This window comes from Panthera onca, chromosome E2, assembly GCF_046562875.1.
Source record: "Panthera onca isolate mPanOnc1 chromosome E2, mPanOnc1 haplotype 2, whole genome shotgun sequence".
Classification (NCBI taxonomy): Eukaryota; Metazoa; Chordata; class Mammalia; order Carnivora; family Felidae; genus Panthera; species Panthera onca.
Window position 1 is genome coordinate 15,280,847 of NC_138353.1, and position 26,051 is coordinate 15,306,897.

Consider the following 26,051-nt stretch of genomic DNA (forward strand, 5'->3'; position numbering starts at 1 on the left):
GATAGGAAGAACCAACGTCACACGCCTCCCGATATGATGCACTGAGGACACATGACTTCTATGATATTCCTGCCAAAGATGTGTAACCTGAATCGAGTCACGGGGAAAACCCAGACAAACACACATTATAAAGCATTCTCTAAAACACTGGTCTCTGTTCTTCAAAAATATCAAGGTCATGAAAGACAGAGACACATCAAGGAAGGGTTCTGGATTGAAGGAGGTTAAAGAGACAGGATGTCTAAATGCAGTCCCGGATCGGGTCGTTAGCAGGGAGAATAATTTCTTCACCGAGTGAAAACTGAACTAAGGTGTGTAGATAGCAGCATCATATCGATGCTAATTTCCTTGTTTTAATGTTTACTTATTTTGAGAGAGAGAGAGCGGGGAAGGGCAGAGAGAGAGAGAGAGAGAGAGAGAGAGAGAGAGAGAGAGAGAATTCCAAGCAGGCTCCTCCCTGTCAGTGCAAGCCCGATGCAGGGCCCAAACTCACAAACTGTGAGATCATGACCTGAGCCGAAATCAAGAGTCGGATACTTAACCAAATGAGTCACCCAGGTGCCCCTCGATGCTAATTTCTTGATTTGCCTAATTGTTCTGTGGTTATGTAAGAGAATGCACTTGCTCTCAGGAGATACATGCTCAAGTATTTAGAAGAAAAGGGGAATCATGAGAGAGCAAATGTGGTAACAAGTGAGCGTTTGGGTAATCTGGGTGAAAAGGTAATCAGAAATTCTATGTAGTGTTCCTGCAGCTTTTCTATAGGCCAGAAGTTATTTCAGAAGAAAAAAAACTTAACACGATGGTGAGGGAAGAGATCGGGCAGGAGTAACGGTAGGTAATATGTCTTCAGGGCTCCCGTGTTCCAGGCACTGTCCACACTCCGTCCGCCTCACAGCAGTCCTGTGAGATGTGTTGTTATCCTACTCCCATTTCACAGAGGAGGAAACTGAGGCTCAGAGCCGACGAGTAACTTACCTGGGGTTCCGTAGGGAGAGAAGGCAGCGCTGGGTTGGGAGGACTGACAGGGCAGGTGAGTGGGCTCCTGGATGAAGCTGGTTCCTGCACTTCCCTCCTAAGAGCCTCATTACCTGACCTGTAATGGTCATTGGTGACTGCCTCCCCCATTAGACTACAAGCCCCGTGAAGGCAGGGCTGTGTCTGTCTCGGCCCCGGAAGAGGGCCCGGCATGCAGGAGAAATGCAGCAAGCGTTTCTCAACTGAATAACTGTTACCTATAATGATTATGATATGATGACTGTTAATGATAGCAGAAATAAAGGTTCTCATTTGTGTTAATGCATTTCATCTTCAAAACAACCCGAAAGACGGTGTTATCCCCGCTTGACAGCTAAAGAAACTGAGGCTCACAGAGAAGTCTCTTGCCCGAGGCAGGCAGCCAGGCGGGGCATGGCTGCCACTTGGTGCCCCCAACCCACCCGCCTTCCAGCACCCACCTTCTGGAAGTCCTTCTTGGAGATGAGGCCACGGGGATCGGTGACGTAGTCCTGGAAGGCCTCAGAGCCCACGATGTCCTTGAGTTTCAGGAACATGTCGAAGAACTTGAGGATCATCTCCACGTTGGATGAGGACTCCACAAGCATGTCCACCATCTGCCGGGCAATCATGCCGTTCACCACGTTCCCTGTGGGCAGGCCCTGGTCAGTGTGGCTGGTGGAACCTCCTCTCTGGAGCCCCCCTGGGCTGCGCTCCTTCTCCAGCTCAGGAGCCACCAGGATCCCCCATACTGGTGGAAGCTTCCCTGGCCAGCTCCCAAGCCTCGCCTCAGAGGGCACAGCTCATTTCCTGATCTGCATCAGCATCATGTGTGAACCTGGCTGGTCCCCTCCCTGATAGGTGGGGGAGTCCTCAATAAAACTGACCGTGGCATAAGCTAACAGCAGGTCCCAGATGCCATGCCAAGTGCAGGGGAAGTGTGTTACTATCTGTGTTTCCAGATGAGGAAATAGACCCAGAGAAAGTCACACGCCCAGGGTTACATCGCCAACGAGGGGGTGAGGAGGACTTGAACCCAGAGCTGCATGACCTCAGAGCTCACACGCCTAAGCCTTCCACTTGTCCTCTGAGGTCAAGCAGATCTGTAGATGAGCAAGGTAGGCCAAAGTTAAGAGGGCAGGGAGAAGTGGAGACTCTGGTAAACGGATCCCACCCCTGTCTGAAGCAAACTGGCTTCAGCTTCTTTTTGTACTTTTCCATTTTATTTATTTATTTAGATTTAAAAATTTTTATTTTTAAGTCATCTCTACACCCGGCCTGGGGCTCGAACTCACAGCCCAGAGATCAGAGTTGCATGCTCCATGGATGGAGCCAGCCAGGCGCCCCTGTACCTTTCAATCTTAACATGGCTTCCAATTACGTGAAAGTTGCAACAGTGCGAGGGGACCCTCCTATTCCAGATTCACTGAATATTTACATTTTGCCACATTTGCTTCCTAATTCCTGTCTCCCTCTCTCCCTTCTCTTCCCCTTCCCCTACTCCCCCCTCTATCTTTCCCCTGGGGCCATTCCACAGTAAGCTGCAGACATGGTGTTTTTATCCTGAACATTTCAGTGTATATGCCTTAAAAGACAAGAACACTCTCTAATATAATCATAGTGCAGTCATCAAAATTAGATTTGACATTGATATACTTTACTTATTTAAGCCGGTGCAGCTGATTTTTTGCCATGCGAGAATGTGGGCAGGGTGGGTGGGGGGAAGGGTCACCAAATCTTTCCAATTTTCATGAAAAGCTGGGAATCCGATGTTTAAAGGGAACCTTCTGATTTTTATTTATTTTTAAACGTTTATTTGTTTATTTATTTAATCTCTACACCCAACATGGGGCTTGAACTCATGACTCCAAGATCGAGTCGCATGCTCTTTCCACTGAGCCAGCCAGGCACTCCTTCCCTGCTTTTTTTTTTTTTTACGGAACCTTCTGATTTTTAAAAAATGCTTATTTGGGATTGCAAGCTGGTGCAGCCACTCTGGAAAACAGTATGGAGGTTCCTCAAAAGCGAAAAATAGAACTACCCTACGACCCAGCAATTGCACTACTAGGCATTTATCCACGGGATACAGGTGTGCTGTTTCGAAGGGACACATGCACCCCCATGTTTATAGCAGCACTATCGACAGTAGCCAAAGTATGGAAAGAGCCCAAATTTCCATTAATGGATGAGTGGATAAAGATGTGGTATGTAGGGGCGCCTGGGTGGCGCAGTCGGTTAAGCGTCCGACTTCAGCCAGGTCACCATCTCGCGGTCCGTGAGTTCGAGCCCCGCGTCAGGCTCTGGGCTGAAGGCTCGGAGCCTGGAGCCTGTTTCCGATTCTGTGTCTCCCTCTCTCTCTGCCCCTCCCCCGTTCATGCTCTGTCTCTCTCTATCCCCCCCCCAAAAAAAAATGTTGAAAAAAAAAGATGTGGTATGTATATACAATGGAATAATACTCAGCAATCAAAAAGAATGAAATCTTGCCATTTGCAACTACATGGATGGAACTGGAGGGTATTATGCTAAGTGAAATTAGTCAGAGAAAGACAAAAATCATATGACTTCACTCATATGAAGACTTTAAGAGACAGAACAGATGAACATAAGGGAAGGGAAACAAAAATAATATAAAAACAGGGAGGGGGACAAAACATAAGAGACTCATAAATATGAAGAACAAACTGAGGGTTGCTGGAGGGGTTATGGGAGGGGGGATGGGCTAAATGGGTGAGGGGCACTAAGGAATCTACTCCTGAAATCACTGCTGTACTATATGCTAACTAATTTGGATGTAAATTTTAAAAAATAAAAAATAAAATTTAAAAAATGCTTATTTACGTCTGACTTCAGCTCAGGTCATGAGCTCAGGTTTGTGAGTTCAAGCCCCACATCGGGCTCTGTGCTAACAGCTCGGAGCCTGGAGCCTGCTTTGGATTCTGTGTCTCCCTCTCTCTCTGCCCCTCCCCCGCTCATGCTCTGTCTCTCTCTGTCTCAAAAATAAATAAACATTAAAAATTTTTTTTTAAAATGCTTATTTATATTTGACAGAGAGAGAGAAAGAGAGAGAGAGAGAGAGAGAGAGAGAAAGAGAGTGAGCAGGGGAGGGGAGCAGAGAGAGCTGGAAACAGAATCGGAAGCAGGTTCCAGGCTCTGAGTTGTCAGCACAGGGCTCAGTGCAGGGCTCGAACCCACAAGCCGTGAGATCATGACCTGAGCCGAAGTCGGATGCTTAACCGACTGAGCCACCCAGGCACCCCAGGAACCTTCTAATTTTTAAAAGCTAATGACTACACATCAAAAACATTGAAAGATTGTAGGAGGATTATCCATTGCAACATTTTTTGTAATAGCAAAACATTTTTTTAATTTGCATGTCCGCTGACTGGGGTGTGGCTAAATGAATCACCGTTCACTCACACAATGGAGTATGATGCAACCATGGAAAGGAATGAGGACACTGTGAATCTCTGTAGAAAAGTCTTTGTCTACTAGTTAAAATGTCTTATTCATTAGCAGTAAATAATGGTCGTTTTAAGTCACTAAGTTTTGAGGACATTCCTGAGGCAGCAAAAGCTAAGTGACACATTTAACAAATGAACATAGATAACTATTAGGTACATACATTTTTTTTAATGTTTATTTATTTTTGAGACAGAGAGAGACAGAGCATGAACGGGGGAGGGTCAGAGAGAGGGAGACACAGAATCTGAAACAGGCTCCAGGCTCTGAGCTGTCAGCACAGAGCCCGACTCGGGGCTCGAACTCACAGACCGTGAGATCATGACCTGAGCCGAAGTCGGACGCTTAACCGACTGAGCCACCCAGGCGCCCCAGGTACATACATTTTAAAGAGTGTCCAGGCCACCCACCTTATTAAGATTTCCCCGGGAATTCACAAAACTAAGTGTGTACAGTTGGCATATAATAAGTGCTCAGTAAGGGTTTACTGAGTTTGGTACTGTGACTCCTTCATCAACCCATTGACCCTGACACGATGTGGGATGAAGTTGAAGGTTAGGGTCTCCTGGGTCTCCGAGGGCCATTCCCTGCTTGTCTGTACCTTTGTACCCTCCCCTTACCCACACCCGCTGGGCACTTACCTTCTAGTAGTGACAGCAACATCACCACCATGTCCTTCTGTAGGTCCAGCAGCTCCTTCAGCAGCTCGATCTGGCTCGAGTCCTAGAGACCCCACACCCCAACCATGGGATAACTGGTCTCTGCAGAGACGCCTCCCCACCTCCAGCTGCTTCCGCCCCTCCTGACCCACCCCACGGGGCCTAAGACCCCTTTTTCTCCCCCTCTTACCTCCGAGGGGACCCGACTCCACACATGTTCCTCGGAAGCAGGGGAAGGGGCAGAGAGACAAGATTGTGGGGGTGGGGTTGGCACTTTGGGGGGTAAGCAGGCCCAACGGGTGCTATGTGGGGGCAAGAGCTGGCAGACAAGGAGGGCTGGGAGAGAAGCTTGGAGCTGAGAGAGACAGAGAGGGGCACGTACTGGGTAGGGAGACACAGCTGGGAAGGGGTGAGAGCTCAGCACTGTGCCTGGCTTATGGTGGCTGCTTGATCCATGTTTGTTGAGTGACTATGTGATGGAAAAAGCAAGACTCTGGGTTCAGGAAAAAGGCTGGAGGACTCAGCCACATGCCTTTCGGTGAACAATTTGGGAAGAATGTGGGGGCACATTGCCTCCCCAGTCACAGTGCCTCATGTAGTGCCTACAGAAACTTCCTACATGGTCAGAGTTCTGCCTCATGGTCCCCACAGGTATTCTGTTGAGCTACATAAAACTGCTAATATGTGAGCATTTTTGACCCACCAAGTGGTCATTTCATCTGGTTCTACCTAATGCAATGGAGAAGGGGGAAGGATGCTGGATAAAGGGTACGTAAGGCTCCTCTACCCGAATGCTCCTTCTAGAGTTCTAATTCTAACACAGTTCCAAAGCTCGGCATTCTGACTCTGAACTCCCAACATTCCGGAATCTCAAAATCCAACTCTGTGGGTGCCTGTGGTGTGCGCCTGCCGGTGATGCGCGAGGCAGCGCCCTGCTTCCAGTAACAATCCCAGTCTCAGAGCAAGTGGGGCTAACCCCACCTTGCTGGTTTCAAAGGTGGGTATGTGACCAGATCTGGCCAATCAGAGCCCTCCCCTGGCCACGGTGATTGGTTCTGGGATGAGCACGTGACCCAATGGTCCAAACAGAGAATCCCAAGTGGGAGCTCCGACAAAAGAGGGATTATCTTCCCCCTGGAGCTGTTGGGGGGAGGGGGGTGCATAGAAGCCTGGGGCACCATTTTTTTCAGTCCGGGGAAGAGCCTGCTTGAGAATGAAGCCAGAGAAGGCAGATAGTTCAGCTGACATCACTCTAGGCCCTGGATCTCTGGTGTGAACTGATAAATCCCTCCCACACCCCCACCCCGCTTAGGCCATCACTTTGCATTGGATTCCCAGCCCATGCAACCTAGCCCTGGTCCTTGGCTAATGCATTAGCACTGCAGGATTTGGAATTCTAGACTAAAATACCAGTACTCGCTAGACTTTGAAGATGACACCAATAACACAACTTCGACCGCACTGAAACTAAGGAATTGCCTTCCAAGTTCAGCTCCTTTCAAAAAGTCAGGTGACAGCAGACAGGATTTCTGCCAGCCCCCGTGGCACCTTTGAGTAACTAGAAAAAGGCTCCCCTTCCTCAAGACGCTTCCTGCGGGGAAATTATAATACGGCGTACAGAGTACTGCCATCTGCTGGAACACTGTTACATTTATGCCGTTCAGGATGCGGACGGTACAGCCTCGAATATGTTTACCAGACAGAAGCAGAGCATGAGGCACTGACCAGACTGCAAAGGGGCAGGGGTGATAGGGGAAGGGTACACAGGATTCTAGAAATGGGAGAAGGACTCGACAGGGACCTTACATCATGGGTGCCCGAGATGGGCGTCATCTGCCGCAGGCAGAATAAAGAAGCAAAACACTCCTTCAGCCCCAGTCCCTGTTCTAGAAAGACACCCCCTTTCTATCCCCAGGGAGGTCGGAGTCTGAGAGGACCTCACCCCAGAGAAAAGAACACCAACCAATCATAGAGGAACTCCGGGCCCAAGGGGGCGGGGCCCAAACGTCAAACCAATGGAAGTGTGCATGGGAAGCCAGCCGATTGGTGGTGGCAGAGGAGGAGGCGGGGTCATGCAGAGAGCCAATCCAGAAGGAAGATGGATTTGGCCACCCCTAGGGAACTCTTCTGGAACATGCCAGGGGGACTTGGGTGAGAAACTGACTTGGAAGTGAGCCGCTTCGGGGATGCCCGAGAACAGCTGCAGGAAGAACAACAGAGGGTCTCGAACCTGAGCGAGCTTCATCATCATGTGGGCAAACACGTGCAGGAATCCCACCACGGCGTCCCAGAGGCGGCTGTGCGCCAGGCTCTGCTGGTTCCCGGTGCAGGGGCCCTGGGGGCAGAGGGCTGCAGTGAGCGCCAAGCAGGGCGCAGGGTGCGGGGATAGGGGGTGGGGGGGCCTCGCTCCGCCCCAGAGGGCGGGTCCTACCTGGATGTACTCGGTGAGGCTGTTGAACACCTGTTTAGCGACCGACATGGCCTTGGAAAAGTTCCTCTTGCCCTGCTCCTCAATGACATCCTTGCCGGAGTAGTACCAGTAGAAGTCGCTGATGGACTCCTGGGGGGACCGACGGGGTGTGAAGGGGTGCTGGGGCCAACCGGGGCCCCACAACCCCCCACCCGGGTCACACCTGGACCTCCTCACAGCCTCACCTGCAGCCGCAGGAGGTAGTCCACCGTGCAGATGATGATGTTAATGGTGGTCGTGTTCCCTGTCTGTGTCCGTAGGTAATTTTGGAAATCTGGGGAGAAGAAAAGCCATTCGTTCACTGAGAGTCTGCCGTGTGCTAGGGGAGGTGGACAGTGGGTCGTTTATTCATTTATGCAGTAGGTTTATTGAGTGCCTCTTGTATGCCAGAGGCATTTAATTGTTCTCGTTAGTTTATTTAATAAATCTTTATCAAGTACCTACTGTGTGTCAGAGGAAGATGAGGATCATTTTTTCATTTATGTAAATAACTATTGAGGGCCAACTACATGCCAGATATGGTGGAGGGTCATTTATTCATTCATTCCCCCCCTCCCCCCCCCCCCCCCCCCCCCGCGCAAACACCTTTCTTGTGCACCCACAGTATAGCAGGGGAAAATGGAGATTCAGTCTTCCGTTTGTTTCCAAAAATGTTTATCGAACACCTACTATGTGATGGGGGAGATGGAAGATTGGTTATTTATTCATTCATTTATCCAACAAATATTTACTGAGCACCTAGCCAAAGCCAGAAGAGATAAATATCTGCCATTTCTTTTGTATATTTGTTCAATATCTATCTATTTATTTATTTTTAACGTTTATTTATTTTTGACACAGAGAGAGAGAGAGAGAGAGAGAGCGAGCATGAGTGGGGGAGGGGCAGAGAGCAGGAGACACAATCGGAAGCAGGCTCCAGGCTCTGAGCTGTCAGCACAGAGCCCGATGCGGGGCTCGAACTCACGGACCACGAGATCATGACCTGAGCCGAAGTCGGATGCTCAACCGACTGAGCCACCCAGGCTCCCCTCAATATCTATTTATTGAGCACATACTATCTGCTAATGTGAGATGGAGATTGGCCACTTATTCTTCGGTACTACAAGTTTATCGAGCATTTATGATGTGCCAGGCACTGTTCTGGGCCCTGGGAATACAGCAGTAAAAGAAAAAGTCCCTGTCCTTGTGAAGTTTATATTCTTGTGTAGTAATTTTTCAATCTTTTCTGACTGCAGCTTACAGTAGGGGAACCATTTTACATTAAAACCCAGTACATGTGTTTAAACTGAAATTATATCCACATATACCCAAAACAGAAGTTTCACATACTCACACATGTGCTATGTATTCTGGTATTTTCTGTCCTGTGCTAGTCTAGTTACCTACAAAAGAATTCTGATCTCAAGAAGGGGAAAAAATAGTTTCAAACAGAGAGGGAGGCAAACCATAAGAGACTCTTAAATACAGAGAACAAACTGAAGGTTGATGGTGGAGGGTGAGGGAGAAGGGAAAATGGGTGATGGGCATTGAGGAGGGCACTTCTTGGGATGAGCACAGGGTGTTGTATGTAAGCGATGAATCACGGGAATCTACCCCCCCCCCCCAAACCAAGAACACACTGTATACACTGTATGTTAGCCAACTTGCCAATAAATTATATTTAAAAAAATTATCTTAACTCACTACATTCGTAGTCCTCAATCTCTCAACCCTGGCTGCATGTTAGAATCACCCGGAGGCTTTTCAAAGTCCCCCTGCTCAAGCCCCAACCCTAGACCAATTAGATTACAATCTCTGAGGGTGAATGAACACTGGGCTTTAGTGTATTTTAAAAATATGCTCCCCAGGCATATCAGCGTGGAATTCAGATGAGAGCCTCTGAAATACACGGGTTCACGATCCTCTGGTGCATTGGTTGCCACTATTTGAAAAACATTCTTCTATGGCAAAAAGCTGATAACTGCTACAGCTGAGTGATGGGTACCATTTATTAGACCATTCTCTCTATTTTGGTTGCGGTTGAGAAGTTAGTAATAATAATAATTATAAACATGGGTTCATGGGTCGTAGGGGTGGTGGTGGTGGGGAATACCGAGCAGAATGATCAGGGTTGTGAGGTGGGAAACCTAGGCGGCTGCAGTCGCCCAGAGGAGATGCCTAACTCAGCTGACGACGACGTAATCAAGGAAGGCTCCCTGGGGGAAGGGACCTCAACTGAGGCGGGAAAGGTAAGTAGGAGTGGGCTGTATGAATTCCCAGCTGTGTGACCTCAGGCAAGTTATTGAATCCCTATGTGTGGCACAGACTGTGCCTCAGTTCCCCCATATGTAACATGGTGGTTACAGCACACCCTACTTTACGGAGCTCTTGTGAATTTTTAATGCTTTGGCGTACATAAAAAACTTAGGACAGTGGTGCCTGGGTGGCTCAGTCAATTAAGCGTCTGACTCTTGATTTTAGCTCAGGTCATGATCTCACCGTTTGTGAGATGGAGTCCCGCATCAGGTTTTGTGCTGACAGCACGGAGCCTGCTTGGGATTCTCCCCTTCTCTCTCTCTATCTTTCTCTTTCTCTCCCCCACTTACACTGCGCTCTCTAAGAATTTTTAATGTTTTATTTATTCTTGAAAGAGAGAGAGAGAGAAAGAGCAGGAGCAGGGTTGGGGCAGAGCGAGAGAGGGACACAGAATCGGAAGCAGGTTCCAGGCTCTGAGTTGTCAGCACAGAGCCTGACATGGGGCTGGAACTCACAAACCGCGAGATCATGACCTGAGCTGAAGTTGGACGCTTTACCGAATGAGCCACACAGGCACCCCTCTCTCTCTTTCAAAATAAATAAATAAATGCTTTTTCCAAATTAAAAAAAAATTAGGATAGCCATCTGGTACGAGGGCTCAATAAACATTAGCTGTTCTTAAAGAGCCTTAAAGAGTGCTGAGGTTAACAGCTGCACTTTGGAGCAGTAATTCTCAAAGTGTGGGTCCCAGACCGGTAGCCTCAGCATCTCCTGGGAACTTGTCAGAGACAAGAATTACTGGACTCCATCCCAGAACTACTAAATCAGAAAATCTGGGGCGGAGCCCTCAAATCTGTATTTTAACAAGGCCTCAAGGTGATTCTGAGGCCCTCTTAAGTTTGAGAACCACCTCTGTAGACCCATTTGCCAAATGATCATCAAATTGTGAAGGCAATGAAAACAAACTTCAGCTAAGTCCTTTGCACGTTCATGGCAATGTCATGTTGCCCAGGATGGCTTTACCAGCCCTTGAAAGGTTTTTTCCCCCCAAAGTTTTACTGTCCATCTGACATCTATTTCGTAATTGCTGTATCATAATCACTTCTATTTCATAAACCATTTTGCCTGGTTTCACACTGTAGATGAAGATTATGCTCAAATGTTCAATATTTTAGAAGCAAATGTATATGTTTTCTAACTCCTTTGTGTTAATTTCAACTGGGCTATATGCCTAAATGTTTACATATACAGCTCCCCTCTCCCATAAAAAGCTGTCAACCAAGAACATAGTCTCAGACATGTACAAGAGAAAAACCTGTTGTCTACTTCGAATGGCACCAAATACTCAAGACATGCGAGGCACCTGAGATTTGAAAGATATTTCAAATGTTTATTTGATTGGGCTGGTTAATGGGTCCACGAATTTATGCAGAGGACTGGCTTGTAAATTTGGTAGGAGAGAGGAATTCCCCCCTTTAGCACCTTCTCGTTTCCAAATAATCATAGATCCAGGGAATAAAATTCATTTAAAACCCCAAAGACTGATTCCACCTTAGTTACAATTAAACAAAGTCCTAGTCACATGGCACAAAGGTATTTCATGAACCTTGAAGAAAAACTGGCTGTGGACATAAGAGCTTTTGAGAATGCAGAGCAATGGATCCTGCTTCAGGAGTGTGGATTAAAGAAATTAATCCTTTCTTCTTATGCCTCTGAAATCGGGACCCCCTGGTGTCATGGATGCCCGTGGCCCTCACAGTGTCTTTGAAGTGGCGGCTGCTCCTCCCTGCGCACCCGTGCTTTGTGCATGCGTGTGCAGTGTGCAAGGGCCGTATGCATGTGTGCGCTCTCCCCTGACACATCTGACGCATGTCAGAGAAGAGTGTGGATTAAAGAAATTTACATATGAGTTACCTTCACCAACATTAGCAAATGGGATGCAGGTTCTATGGAAGTTAGATTTATGATTACTTCCATTCTTGTCATGAAGCTTAGTTTCTGGGCAGTCTGTGGTTTCACAATTACCTGCTAAGTATCACAACCACAACCCTGAGACTTGCATATTTGTTATAGGAAATGGCATTGGGTAGAAAGTTTGCTGTACAGAAGTTTGATGGTCCCTTTAAGGCTGTGAGCTATGTATGTTTCACTAGCTTGCTGTGTCAGCCTTGATCTGGTTAAACCGCCTGAACCAGAAAAAAAGTTGGGGAAACTCTAGTTTAAGTTAGGAAAGGATCTGTAATACACCTGGCAGAGTATTTTAGAAGTGAAATTAAGAAGTGATTCTAATAAACTCATTTTAAAATGCCATGTGATTCCCCCCCCCCCCCCCCCTACAAAACCAAAGTATGGAAATCTGCATCTACTTAACTCTGGCAGCTGCTGCAAAATGCCTGTGGAAAAATGCCATGTGGCTAATTGCTCATTTGGGCAAACTGATCTGGGGGCAGGTAGGTTTGGGGGCAGATTTCTTTTGGGGAATTTGGACTGACTAGAAGAGGTGAAAGTGTAGCAAAGGGGCTAGATTCCAGAAATTCAAGAGCGATTTAGGAAGGTGGGTGGGCAGGGCTTGATAATGGCTGAAAATAAAGGATGGAGGACAATCGGGGCAGGGCGAGTGGTGAGGCCACCTCTGATAAGGAGGGAGGGGCCTGAAGTTTAACTCAGGCAACCCTTCTAGACTGACCCCAAACCCTGGCCTCCTCTTCATCCACTCTCCCACCCGCCCCTCCTCCTCACCATTATTGTGCCCCTCGCAGAGCAATTGCAGAAAACGGAACAGATCTTGGGTGAACTCATCGTCTGCCATGACCTTCTCTCCTGGGTGGAAGAGGGGGGGCAGGGCCCAGAAAGCGTCAGATGTGTCAGGGGAGAGCGCACACATGCATACGGCCCTTGCACACTGCACACGCATGCACAAAGCACGGGTGCGCAGGGAGGAGCAGCCGCCACTTCAAAGACACTGTGAGGGCCACGGGCATCCATGACACCAGGGGGTCCCGATTTCAGAGGCATCAGCAAAGGAAGACCTGAAGGGTCCTGAGTCATGAAGCTGGGGCCTCAAGTGTCTTTCTAAATATCTGTGTTCCTCTGACGTCACCACTTGTGTGCCGTCTGGGAATGTCTGCCTACCCAGCAGAAGTTCAGGCAGCTGGTATCTCCCTCAGCCCCCATCCAGGGCCACGGAGGGCGGAGTTAATGGATTAAGGGGATTGGAGTCAATTTCACGCAAAGGCTCTGAGCAGGAGGGGATTGGGCAGGGAGTGGATCCAAAGCCAGCCAATTGGCTCAGATGCCTTGAAATCAGCCAATCCAGGAGATGCGGGGGAGGGGGGGGGGGAGGCGTGTAAACATGGGCCAATCAGAATGGGCATCTGAAAGAAGCCAGTCACCGTGGGCTCTAGAGGAGGGAAGAGAGAAACGGAGGCTAGATAGGGATGGGCCAACCAGAGCAGGCGCAGAGGAGGCACGCACACCAATCAGAGTGGATGCTGGGGGCAACCAATCCGGTTGGCGTATGGGAACCACAGACTTGACCAATCTGGGGTCGCGGGCGCAGAGAGCGGGGGTAGGTGGGAGTGGGGATTACCCCACCCCGGGACTGCGAATCTGGGTCTGGAAGTCTGAGAACATCCAGCTGGAAAGGGATCTTTGCCATCTTCTCTAGCTTCTATTTTACACATGGGGAAACTGAGGCTTATAGAAGGGAAGAGACTTGTTCTTAGTCTCGGGTATTGTTAGTGGCTAATCGGGGACCCGAATCTTGGTCTCTGGACCCCTGATCTCAAGACTTTCTGCAGGCGGGATGCGTCGCTGAAGGGCTCCTCCCTCCCCGGATGTCCCAGATCCTCAGCCCCCAGGTGGAGGGGGGCAGTTGGGGGTTAGAAGGGAGGGGTGCAGCAGCATAGCAAGGGGAATGGGCTGGGGGAATTACCGTTCTGGCGGTTGATGACTGGGGCAGCCAACAGGATGGGAGGAGGAAGCAGGAAAAAAGAGGGAAAAAAAGAGACAGGAAGGAGACAGAGACAAACACAGAAAAATAGTGACACAGTCAGAGATGAAGAAGACATCGACACGAAGAGAGGAACAACCACAGAGAATCAGACCGATAAGGAGACAGATGGAACCAAGGAAGAGTAGGAAATGAGGGTAAAAGTGGAGGGAGAGAAAGAAGAGGGAAGAGAAAAACAGGTGTACAAGTCGAGGTGGAAGGGCAGGAGGCGAGGATCAGGGCAGAAAAGTTAGACACGTCACAACACGGCAAAGAGGAGACTCGATTAACCCGGATTAGGGACATTAATGAGAACAGCAACCAGGGTGGGAGACTTGGGGCACGTGGAGGGCAGGGGTCGGTGTGGTGATGGGTGAGAGAACACAGGACAGAAGGACAGCCAAGGGTGGGGACCCCGAGGAGGGAGACCCGGGAGGAATGTGGGGGCAGGCCTGGGGACCACTGCACGGGAGGTGGGGGTGGGGGTGGGGGGTGGAGCTTGGGGATGGTTGTGGAGCAGAGGAGTCTTGGAGGAAGGGAGCTTTGGGCAATGTGGGCGAGGGGGCGATCCCGAAGGAAGAGGATGTCCCAGGAGAGGGAAGCCCAAGAGAGGGCCTCACCGGTTCCATCCTCGTTCACCATGCCCAGCCCCTCTGCCTTGTTCTGTCTCTCGAAGGCGTTGAGATCCAGGACGCTGTGCGAGGGGCGGGGGAGGTGGAAGGAAAGATGGGGAAGATGGGCTGAGGCCTCTGCCCTCTTTCAGAGCCCTGCAACGCCCCCACCCCCACCCCCACCCCACCCTGCCGTTAGCGAGTGGAGGGCCACGGTAAACCAGGAATGAGCTGAAATCATCGAGAGGAAGCAGAAACAGAACTGGAAGAAGCCATGTGGCCGCAGCTCACAAGTAAGGTGGGGCCAGGATGAAATACGCACAAGTTGAAATCAGGAGGAAACAGAAACCCTCAATTAGCAAAGCTGGTGGGGGAGGGGAGGAGTCAGTTGCCAGAAGAGAACAAAGGCAGAGGTAGTAGTCAAGTTAATAGGGGTCATCAGAGAGAGCCCCAGTTCCCTGCTGCTTCAGTGCCTCTTGAATTCTCCACAAGCTTTGGGCTTCAGCTGTTCATTCATTTTTTTTTTTTTTTTGAAGTTTACTTATTTATTTTGAGAGAGAGACACAGCATGAGGAGGGGAGAGGCAGAGACAGAGGGAGAGAAAGAATCCCCAGCAGGCTCTGCACTGTCAACCGGATGCAGGCCTCGAACCTAGCAACCGTGAGATCATGACCTGAGCTGAAACCAAGAGTCATGAAACCAAGATCATGACCCACGCTGAAGTTGGATGCTTAACCGACTGAGCCACCCAGGAGCCCCTCCAACTGTTCATTCTTAAAGCCTCTCGCTATTGTTATGATGATCGGCTCCCTGGTATTTGAGCTAGTTTGAGTGGGCCTCTGTTGCTGGCGGTGGTACCGAGTGGGGGCACAGCAACCGCAAAGAGCGTGACTGAAAGATGTCCCCTAGACCCTACCTGCATGTTTGCATCAGCGCCTGGATACTCTGGAAGAAGCCAACTTCCTTCTTGTCCTTCAGATAATCCAGCATTTTCTACAGAAGGGGTGGGCGGGGAGGAGGAGCTGGGAGTCACACAGGAACCTCCCACCCCTCTTAGCCCTCTTCCCAAGTCCCTTCTCCTGTTACCTGTTGCACATCAGCATTGCCTCCATTTAGGATGGAGATGCCCAGCTTCAGGGTGGAGGACACCATGGCGCCCGTCTCTCCTGCCGGGGGGACGGAGGGTGGCATAAGAGGGTCCGCTCAGTTTGAGAGCACTGTTCTCCACCCACCAGAAAACAGCCATCCCAGGGTACGTGGGAGAAGTGGGAGTGGGGGAGCAGCATGCCAGGGCGAGGGACGGGTGAGACATGGCGAGGCAAGTGGAATGTGTGAGTGCTGGCGTGCAAAGCACAGGCATGCGGGGTGGGCGAGGGTGCCCCGAGGTCCCCGGGGAGTGGGGACAGGATGCGTGGGCTCGGGAGGAGGGCCTGCACGAGGGCACCTTTGCAGGCGCTGATCATCTGGAGCACCATCTCCGCGGCTCCCCGGTTGTGCAGCCGCGCCTGCTGGTACAGGAGCCTCTGCTTCTCCATCTCTTTCTCCTGTGGCAGAGCCAGGCCCGTGGCACCGAGTGAGTCCAGGCTCGCCAGCCAGCCTTTTCCCCTCACAGCCTCACCCTGACCCTCCCTGCTCCAACCACACCTCATTTCTTTCTTTTTTTTCATTTTTAAAACGTTTATTAAAATGTGAGAGAGAGCGCATGCGCAAGCTGGGGAAGGGCAGAGAGAGGGAGACAGAGGATCTGGAGCAGGCTCCAAGCTGCCAGCAGAGAGCCCGAGGTGGGGCTCGAACTCACAGAACCGCGAGATCATGACCTGAGCCGAAGTCGGACACTTAACCGACTGAGCCACCCAGGCGTCCCCACACCTCATTTCTTTAATTGTGAACTCCCTCTATCCCCTGGGACTGAAGTCCACGATTTGTCTCTTGTGCTCAGTGCGGGGCCAGACACGGAGCAACCTTAACCTGGACCCACACATGGACCCCCAAAGGGGCCTTGAACAGGGGAAAAATTATATTTTTATGTTTACCGCCCTCTGACTGAAACGGAGCATTTCCTTCCATTATAAATCATAGCAATATTAGAACCCATGGTTGTGTCACCAAGAAGGACCACAGATGTTTCCATGCCGCGTTATTTTTGCAGCCATCTTAAAACACTGCTTATGTTCATTACTCATCAGTTACTGTAGCTACTGGCCCCACTGTGAAATCGTGTCATTTGAAGGATGCCTAACCCTAACCCTAAAGGCAGTTATGACTGTCTTACAATTTTTTAAACAATATTTTGATGGTTCTTTCAACATGCTTGTTTCCTCTGCTATGAATTCATTTTATACATTTAAAAACATACTTCTAAGAGAGGCTTCACCAGACGCCAAAAGGGACCCTGGCAGAAAAACGGTTAAGAAACTTGGGGAAGTGCTTACTGACTGCCTTAATGATGAATGGATGGGTCAGCTGCGTGGTTACCAGCTCTTTCTCACTGCGTGGCCTTTGCACATGCTGTTCCCCCTATCTGAAACACCTTTCTCCTTTTCTTCATCTGGCACACTCCTTTTATCCTCCTGCTCAGACATCTCTCCTCCGAGAAGCCCTCCCTGACACCCTTCCCCCACAGGTTGGGTCAGGCACCTTGCTTGGGCTTCCACAGTCCTCTAAACTCCCCCCGCCCCCCCATGTCTCCCTGAGCTTCTTTGGATTCCCCGACCCTGACCCCTCTGCCTGGAGCTTCCCTCATCACCACCATGAATATTGTTGCTGTCTGCTCGATGTATCTGTCTTGCCAGTAAACTGAGTCATTGCCGTGTCCCCAACATCACCTAGCACAGGGCTGGGCCCAGAGCACTACTCTGTGAACACAGGCTGAATGAATGAGGAATGACCGAAGGCAGGGTCCCTTATCCCTTTTCTCAGGGACCTCCTGATCCCACCTACCTCAAAGGAAACCTCAACTTCCTCTTCTTCGGCTTCGCCGTTCTCCCCTCCCTCCTCCAAGTGGCAGCTCTGGGGATGGGGCATCAGTTAGGGATGGCGGTGAACAGGGCAGACACCCCAGTTCACCCCCCGCCCTGTCAGTGGACAGGCACTGCAGCTGGGGAGAAGGGAGCCTGGCCTGGGGGATGGGGGCAGGGCCTCACCTTTGCCATGATGTCGGCATACGCCATATACAGGTAATCCTCGTCCAGTTTGCTGAGGAAGTAAGGGAGGAGAGAGTCAGGACCTGGTGGAGAGGACCCCCATCTCATAACAGCTTCCGGTTTTCCTTTGGAGAGCCATGCTCAGGCTGTGTGGTTTGGGTGGGAGAGACTGTCCACGGCCAGAGTGGGCATGTGACTGAGGATGAGCCAGTTGGTATTTTCGATCTGCTTGGCCACCGCAATAAATAGATACGAGATGGTTATGGGATTCATGCTGGTCCACTGGAACTCGTTCTGGGAGTGTTGCTGGAACTATTGGTAGATGTGCTCCCTTTCCACTGGGGTTGCCAAAATGATGTGATGGACACCTGGAGCTTCTAGGGCCATTTTGCCACCTGTTGGTTCATTTGACCACTATGACCTTCTTGGGTGTCCTCAGCAAAAATAATAATAATAATAATAATGGTAGTAGTAGTAACGGCCAACACCCATTGAATATTTACTCTAAGTTAGTCCCTGTTCTAAGTGCTTTATATATGTATTAACAAATTAATCCTCACAATAATCCTATTAGGTAGATACTACTAGCCTCATTTTACAGATGCACAAAGATCCTTCTTGGCCAAGCCACACAGCTTGTACCACGATTCAACCCTGGATAATATAACTCCAGAGTCATGGCTTTCCAAAGGATGGAAAACAGGACGCTCAGTGTCCCAGTGTCCCGTGTAGCTGGTGGTGGCCTGATGTCAGAATGCTGGCAGATGAGAGATGTACAGAAGCCCACCAAGGAGAGCGCCTTTTCTTGGATAAAAAAGATCTTGATTTTGCTCAGAGGGAACAAAAGGCTTTGTCTTTCTTTCTGCCTGGCATGTGGTTGTGTCTGGAAGTTCAGCGATCCATCTTATGACCACAAGACAAAAGGTCAGAATGGCAGGGCAGAAAGCCCGAACAGAGCCCGGTCCCCATCTGCCACCGTGCCGCTGCCCAGCCCTGGACTTTCTCCCTCCTGACTTCGTGGATGTGTGAAACATAAATCCCTACGCCTCTATTTCCTTATCCACAAAAAGGAGCTGACGGTGGTATCCGTCTCGTAGTGCGAAGATTCAGTGAGAGAGTAGATACGTCAGGGACCCGGCACGGGGCCGGACACATAATAAGCACTTGATAAATGTTGCCTGTTACTACTGTTCCCAGCAGCACCCTTGTTTTAGTCCCAAGACTGTCATTAGCCTGTACAAAGCTTTTGTGTGCATCAGAAAAAGCCCTCTTCTCCTTTCTTCCATCTATGGGAAATTTGTTATGACGTGCTGATTTCTTTCTCGTAACTTACTGATTTTGTCTGAGCAAGACACTTTCATCCAGACAAGCCTACGCTGATATTGCCTAGGATGTGAACTCTTCAGAAGCGATGCCCTTGTGAAGTGCTCAGCCTGCAAAATGGTCCACGGTGGCCCTGCCTGTCCTCATAAAGTGACATTGAAGGATGGGCTGTGGGGCTCCCCTAGGACACACAGGGTCTGCCTCGAGGAGCAGGGTGGTTGCTAGGGGCGGGGAGGAAGCAGATTCCTTCCCCAGGACCGAGGGGGGGGGGCGGTCCTCACCTCTTTTCAGTCAGGGCAGTGCGGCTGAAGTGCAGGACCAGCTGGTGCAGGGGGTCAGGCTTCTTCTCTTCCACCTCCTCCTCCTCCTCCTCCTGCTCCCCAGCTTTCTAGGGGAGGGGTGGGGCTTGGGAAAGGGGGTTCTAGAGTCCCCACTTGTTCCCCCCCACCACCACACACACACAGCCCGGCTGTGGCTGGATTTTCTCTCTTTCCCCACATGCTGCACCCAAGCCAGGGGCCGCCACTCCCCATACCCCTCAAGGTGAAGGGTGACCCCCGGAAATGTGCAGCCAGCAGCCTTGACCCCCAGCCCTATCCAGCCCTGCCCCTATACTCCCAGGCAGGCCCCAGCTCACTGAAAGGTCATCTATCATGCGGTCTTCAAAACTGTGGTCTTCGGTCAGGATCCATGCGGCCTTGTAGCTCTCCAGGAACATGTTACATGCACGGTGCCTGCGGGGTAGGGGTGGGGGGGGGAGGAGAGGAGGTGTGTGGCATCACTGAGACCATCCCCGCTCCACGCCTCCTCTGTCCTTCCACACATCTACCTTCCCAGCCATTCCCCAACGCCCCATGAGGTCGGCATTCTGTCCTCCCGCCTCCTCAGCCAGCCCTTCTCCACCGCCCCTCAAGCTTCCTTCTACCCCGGGGGTCTTACGTGGGCAGGTTGTACAGGGGGGTCATGCGGAAACAGGCAACGACGGCCCTCCGGCGCTGCTTGGACAAGAGCTTGTGCCACACGGCCTTCTTGGATTTGTAAGGGTGCTCGATCTGGGGGGGAGGGGGGGGACGCGGGCGGCAACCTGTCATGTCCCCGCCTCTACCCCGATGTGATTCCTACCCCAGACCCCCTGGGTGAAACTGCCCATCTATGCCCAGGCCCAAATTCAGGCCCAACTCACAGGGCTGTAGGAACTCCCCGGCCGTACCAAGAGAGTCAAGGTTCGAACCTGGGCTTTGCTTCCAGACCGAAATGTCTGTCCTAGGCCCGCCCACAGGCCCAGGGTCACTACCCAGGCCCGTCACCATCCAGAGACCCACCCACGGTCCTGCCCAGAGTCAAGGCGTCTTCACCAGGCCCCACTCTAGACCCCAAATTCTGACCCTGACCCCGCCCCTAGGCCCGAGATCTAAGCACCTGGTCCTTCCCCTGGGGTTCCCAAATTCCTTTCTAAAGCCTCGCGTTTAACTCCAGGCTCCACCCAGAGGCCCAAGGTTCACCCTCAGACCCCGCCCACAGATTCAAGGCCCGCCCCTTGCTCCGCCCAGAGACCCCAGCTCCCCGCCCCCTCCCAAGACCCCTCCAGCCCAGCCACCTGCTCCAGATGGTAGAGCACCGCAGACACCTCCTGGACCCTGCGCACGATCTTCTCGGGGTCGTCGGCGTCCTCCTCACGGCCCGGGAGGCCCCGGTACAGGGCCATCTGCCAGCGCAAAGAAGGGGAGCCTTCCACCTGACGGGAGGGAAGAAGGGCGGCCGGCGTGAGGGTCCCTCCCCCTGCTGGCTCCCGGTTCCCCAGCCGGGCTCGTCTGAGGGCCCCTCCGCTCGCTCGAGGTGGGCTTCTCTGGCTGCCCCGCCCCCCTTTCGGTGCCATGACCATTCATTCTGACCATTCATTCGGTGGGTGAGCACACGTTAAGGTCCTTCTCACCCTGCCTGGTACAGAGTAAGTGTACTTGGCTATTATTGTTGCTACTGTCCTAACGTGCCCCTTTTGGTTGCAGATTAAGGAGGGTACCTTTCCCTGAAGGTGAAGGTTGTTCTGCAGATATTCCCGGACCTCCTCATCTGTGTCTTTCTGGGGAGACATGACCAGACCGGGTCACTCTGATGGCCCAGCATCCTCCTTAACCCACTTCCCTCTCCCTTCCAGGCCCATCATCCCAGCAGCTGGCGAGAGGCTTGTGGGGAGGGGGGCATCTGAGAGAAACTGAAAGGGTCCGATGGTCAGGAATTGTCAGAAGGGAGTCCTAGAGGCCACAGATGCACCTTGAAGAGACAGTAAGGATTAGAAGGGCCTTGTGGGGATGTGAGTGGAGGTAGGGAGTGATGAGAGAATGCCCTCAAAGGTCAAATGAGGCCACCGAGGGATTATTGGAGGTCAGTGGAGGGTCAAAGTGGGGCTGCGAGATGGGCAGGGAGTTTTTGAAGATCAAAGGAGGTGGGGGGGGGAGTATAAGGGAGACAACAAGATCAGCAGAGGTCATGAGGGATCAGGCAGATCAACCAAGTCACCAGTAGGGTTTTCATGGAGGCCAAAGAAGGGTCAGCGGGGGGGGGGGGGATTCCCAGAAGAGAGGGGCCCTCAAAGACCAAGTTGAGGGGTCAGAGGGGCCCTGGAGGGCTCCGTGGGTTCTTGGCAAGACTCAGCAGGTCCTAGGAGGAGATTGAGGTCCTGAAGGGAGGAGACTTTAGGGCTCCAGGAAAGAGGGTGTTTGTGATACCAGGGGGAGTCAGGGGTCTTCGAGGCCCCAGAGGAGTTAATAGGTTGTCAGGGTGTTTAGCAGAGTCCTGGGGAGACTCAAGGGGTCTTGGGCAGGGTCCTGGAAGGACTTCTCAGGTAAGGCTGGTAAGGCTGGGGGGTGCTATTCCATACTAAGGGTGCATGGGATCCTGGGAGTCCTCCTTGGAGCCTCAGGGGGTTCAGAGAGTGGGATCAGTTGATCTCAGGAATCCTGATACATCACAGGTTTGGGTGTGGTTCTGGGGAAGGAGCCATTAGGATCCTGGGGGGTACTTAAGATCAGAGTGCTCACTGGAACCCTGAGAGTCAACAGAGCCCAGAGGGCGGGGTCAGCAGGGTCCTGAGGGAAAGAGCTGGTGAGCTGGAGAGCTCAGTGTGGACCCAGAGGTTCAGGGGAGGGCCGGTGGGATCATGGGGGACTCAATGGGTCCCAATGGGAGGTCCTGGTGGAGGACTCAGAGGCGTCTCAGGGGGGCTCATGGTGTCTCTGGTGGGGCCTTCAGGGTCCTAACGGGTTAGGCATGGTTCTGGGGGAGGGTGTTCAGGAGGGTCCTTGAAGGCTCAATATGGTCCTTGGATCCCAGGGGTCTTAATGATATTCCTGGGTTTCGATGGGGTTCCAATTAGGATCCTTAGGTCCCAGGGCTCTGCCCAATATCCTAAGATATTGGGCAGAGCCCTGGATTCTCAGCAACCTAGGGGAAGGTTCAGGGCATCCCAGGGGATCCCATGAGTCCTCAGTGTCCTGGAGAAAGATTCATTAGGGTCCCAAGAGAGGACTCCCAGTGGGATCCTGGGGGTTCAGTAGGGTCCTGGGGGCTTGGTGGGGTGCTGAGCAGGGTGCTGGCAGGTTCCCGTAACGGGGCTGTGCAGGCACCAGGGCGTAGCGGTTCTTGGCCTGCACGATGAGCTCCTGGTCAGTGGGCGCACACATGTTCAGGCCGATGGGCAGCATCTTCTTGAGCGTGGCCACAATCAGTGACGTCTGCACAGAGTACCGGTCCCCTCGGCGCTTCTTCTTTGTGCGTTCCTGGTCCGAGCCACCTGACTGTGGAGACATGGGGCTCAGCACCAGCCCGACTCGCAGCCCGGCCCCAGGCCCCAGGCCCCAGCCCCAACCTGTGCCATTGTCCACGGCCTGGGCTCCAGCCCGCAGCCTGGGTGCCGGGCATCCCCTCCCCCATCTGAGAGCCCGCATCCATTTCCACCCCAGACCTTGCTGATCTTTCACTTCAGGCCCCCAGCCCTCACCCCAGACCCTCCCAGACGGAGCCTCTGTCCCCAGTTCCCAACCTCTATCCCCAAATTCTGGGCCTTTCCCAACCTCTGGCAGTCTTCTCCCAGAATCCCCTAACAACTGGCAGTACGGCACCTCCCCTCCCCCACAACATGCGCAACCCTACACTTGATATCCCGAGAGTGAGGTCCCCAGAATGAAATAAAGATGCAGAACCGTAAAGAGTCTCAAGAGACAAAAGAAGTTGGGAGAAAAAGAGAGACACTGAGAGACTCAGGCAGACAAGGAGACAGGAAGACAGAAGATGTAAGAGAGATCCAGAGAGGTCTGGAAGCAGAAACACGGGGCACAGAGTCCCACAGCCGTGTTCTGGAGCCTTGGGTGCGGACCCAGGGCCAGGGCCACCCCAGTCATGCCAACGAGAAGCCCCAGTGACAAACTTCGGCCGGAGCCACATTCACTCCGGCTCGCAATACGGAGCACGGCCTGTGTGTGAGCCAGACACTGCTGAGACCACATGCAGAGCCCCAGGGCCCCGGGGGCCACTGGCCAGATGCCATCCAAGGCTCAGAAAATAAGACACTTGACTAAGGTTGCACAGCCAACTGCCAAGGGTCAGGATTTGAACCCAAGTCTGCCTGGTTCCGGAGCCCAAGCCTTAAGCCCAACCATGCACGTGCCTTTCCCACCCCATTCCCATTCCCCGTGACCTCAGACCACAATGCTTCGCTGCTTTGAGGAAAGCTGAGAGATTTTTTTTTTTTAAACAAAAGTTAAAAAAAAAAAAAACGTTAAATTGGCAAAAGCTGAGCGTTGGGAAGGGAATGGGTGGTTGGGGGTGGGGATGGGGGAGAGAAGAAGGATGGGGGCTGAAAGCCAAGGGCGAGAGGCAGGGAACAGGGGCAGGAATTTTCTGGAGGGGATGCAGAAGCCAGGGTGTGGGGGAGAAGAGGGAATTAAGCCAAGAGGCATGCGGAAGGTCCCAGACGTGGGGCTGACCTGTACATCTCCCGCCTGCTTCGTCAGGGTGCAGACAAAGACAAGAAGGGTTACCCCGGCCCCTCAGAGAACCCTAGGCCCAACTTCAAGTGGGCCCCACCCCAGCCCCCTTGCCCCAGCCCGACACACAGCCCCTAGCTGGGCATTTCCGGACCCCGAGTGGAAATGGGCGGGTGGGTTTGGTCTTTAGGCCCCTGAAGAGGGCAGTGCTGAGAAGTTAAGGGTAGAGGAGAGGGGGCATATGGGATAATGAGGAGATGGGAGAGGAAGATATTGGGGTGAGGGAAGGAATGGAGGAGGGGAAAGTGGGAGGAGAGGGGAGGAAGGAGGAGAGAAAGGATGAGGCGGGGAGGAGGCAGAGGAGGGAGATGGAGAGGAAGGAGGAGAGGAGAGAGATAGGAGTAGGGTGATGGGGAGAAGAGAGAGGGGGAGGGTGATGGGGAGGGAGAGGAAGGGCATGGGGAAGACGGAGAGGGAAGGGATGGGGAGGAGGGAGAGGAGAGATAGGCAGGAGGAGAGATAGGGAGGAGGAGGATGGGAGGAGGGGGATGGGAGGAGGGGGATGCAGAGGGAGAGGAAGGGCATGGGGAAGAGGGAGAGGAGAGATAGGGAGGAGGGGGATAGGGAGTGAGATGAGGAGGAGGGAGATGGGGAGGAGGGAGGAGATGGAGGAAGAAGAGAGAAATGGGGGGAAGGGAAAAGACAGAGGAGGAGGGAGGAGATGAGGCAGGGGGGAGATGGGGTGCTGTGATGGCTGCGGGCACGTGGCCAGGGCAGGGAAGGCTAGCTGGTGAAGGGGTTAGGTGGGAAGGCCTGGAGGGTGCTCCCGCCCTCCCTGCTACGTGCTCTCAGAGCAAAGCACCCACCTTGGCCATTTTGCTCTTGTTGTCAGCGGTCAGAAATGACATGTTGTTGATCTCGTTCTGGACCACAAAGTTCTGCTCCTCACGCTTAAAGTTCTGGTGGGGGAGGCAGTGTCAGGATCAGACGGGGCAGTGAGGGTCATGGGAAGGAGGGCCAGCGCGGACGGGGACTCACGTGGGACTTGGACCAGTAGATGAAGATCTCGCCCACCATCCTGAACAGCTCCTCGGCGCTGGGGTTGGGCTCCGTCAGCCAGTGCGCCCTGGGTGGGCAGGGAAGGGGCCGGTGAGGGATAGGGTCAGGGCCCCCCAGGAGAGGACGCCACACACAGAGCCCTCAGGGGAGGGGATGGGGGGGACCTGGAGATTCCAACGGGAGGGATGGGATGGAGTTTTCTAGGGTAAGCTGGCCATTCAGATGATCTAAACATCTTACCCATTCCTTTAAAAAAAGGAAGTCCTTTTTTCTATCTCTAACCTTTTTATTGAAGTATAACATAAAGTGTCAGCTTGATGGTTATCACAAAGTGAACACACTGGTGTAACCACCACCCAAGTCAAAAAATAGGGGCGCCTGGGTGGCTCAGTCAGTTAAGCGTCCGACTTCAGCTGGGGTCATGATCTTGCAGTTTGTGAGAGCGAGGTCCAAGTCGGGCTCTGTGCTGACAGCTCAGAGCCTGGAGCCTGCTTCGGATTCTGTGTCTCCCTCTCTCTCTCTCTGCCCCTCCCCTGCTTGTGCTCTCTCTCAAAAATAATAAACATTAAGAAAAATATATGGGAATGCAAGCTGGTACAGCTACTCTGGAAAACAGTATGGAGTTTCCTCAAAAAACTAAAAAGAGAACTACCCTACGACCCAGCAACTGCACTACTAGGCATTTATCCACGGGATACAGGTGTGCTGTTTCGAAGGGACACATGCACCCCCATGTTTATAGCAGCACTATCGACAGTAGCCAAAGTATGGAAAGAGCCCAAATGTCCACTGATGGATGAATGGATAAAGAAGATGCGGTATGTGTGTATATATATATATATATATATATATATATATATATATATATATATATATATATAACGGAGTATTACCCGGCAATCAAAAAGAATGAAATCTTGCCATTTGCAACAATGTGGATGGAACTGGAGGGTATTATGCTAAGTGAAATTAGTCAGAGAAAGACAAAAATCATATGACTTCACTCATATGAGGACTTTAAGAGACAAAACAGATGAACATAAGGGAAGGGAAACAAAAATAACATAAAAACAGGGAGGGGGACAAAGCATAAGAGACTCATAAATATGGAGAACAAACAGAG

At 51.8% G+C, this 26,051-nt stretch overlaps 1 protein-coding gene across 4 annotated transcripts in view; it reads right to left on the bottom strand.

Annotated features, from left to right (window-relative positions):
- RYR1 (ryanodine receptor 1) overlaps positions 1-26,051 on the bottom strand; it is a 117,222-nt gene that overhangs the window by 25,545 nt on the left and 65,626 nt on the right. Inside the window, exons 68-89 of one of the 4 annotated variants that reach the window (XM_078438456.2) lie at positions 24,908-24,995; positions 24,736-24,828; positions 23,870-23,884; positions 22,511-22,681; positions 20,908-20,967; positions 20,485-20,622; positions 19,827-19,939; positions 19,525-19,621; positions 19,169-19,275; positions 17,565-17,616; positions 17,362-17,430; positions 15,866-15,965; positions 15,508-15,587; positions 15,338-15,414; positions 14,431-14,504; positions 13,754-13,771; positions 12,559-12,639; positions 7,770-7,858; positions 7,546-7,674; positions 7,345-7,449; positions 5,097-5,178; positions 1,458-1,645 (exon numbers count right to left, since the gene is read on the bottom strand). In XM_078438456.2, the coding sequence (XP_078294582.1) occupies positions 1,458-1,645; positions 5,097-5,178; positions 7,345-7,449; positions 7,546-7,674; positions 7,770-7,858; positions 12,559-12,639; positions 13,754-13,771; positions 14,431-14,504; positions 15,338-15,414; positions 15,508-15,587; positions 15,866-15,965; positions 17,362-17,430; positions 17,565-17,616; positions 19,169-19,275; positions 19,525-19,621; positions 19,827-19,939; positions 20,485-20,622; positions 20,908-20,967; positions 22,511-22,681; positions 23,870-23,884; positions 24,736-24,828; positions 24,908-24,995 (2,026 nt within the window). The remainder of the gene's footprint in view (positions 1-1,457; positions 1,646-5,096; positions 5,179-7,344; positions 7,450-7,545; positions 7,675-7,769; positions 7,859-12,558; positions 12,640-13,753; positions 13,772-14,430; positions 14,505-15,337; positions 15,415-15,507; positions 15,588-15,865; positions 15,966-17,361; positions 17,431-17,564; positions 17,617-19,168; positions 19,276-19,524; positions 19,622-19,826; positions 19,940-20,484; positions 20,623-20,907; positions 20,968-22,510; positions 22,682-23,869; positions 23,885-24,735; positions 24,829-24,907; positions 24,996-26,051) is intronic. The other 3 variants (XM_078438458.2, XM_078438457.2, XM_078438459.2) reach the window with 3 other exon arrangements.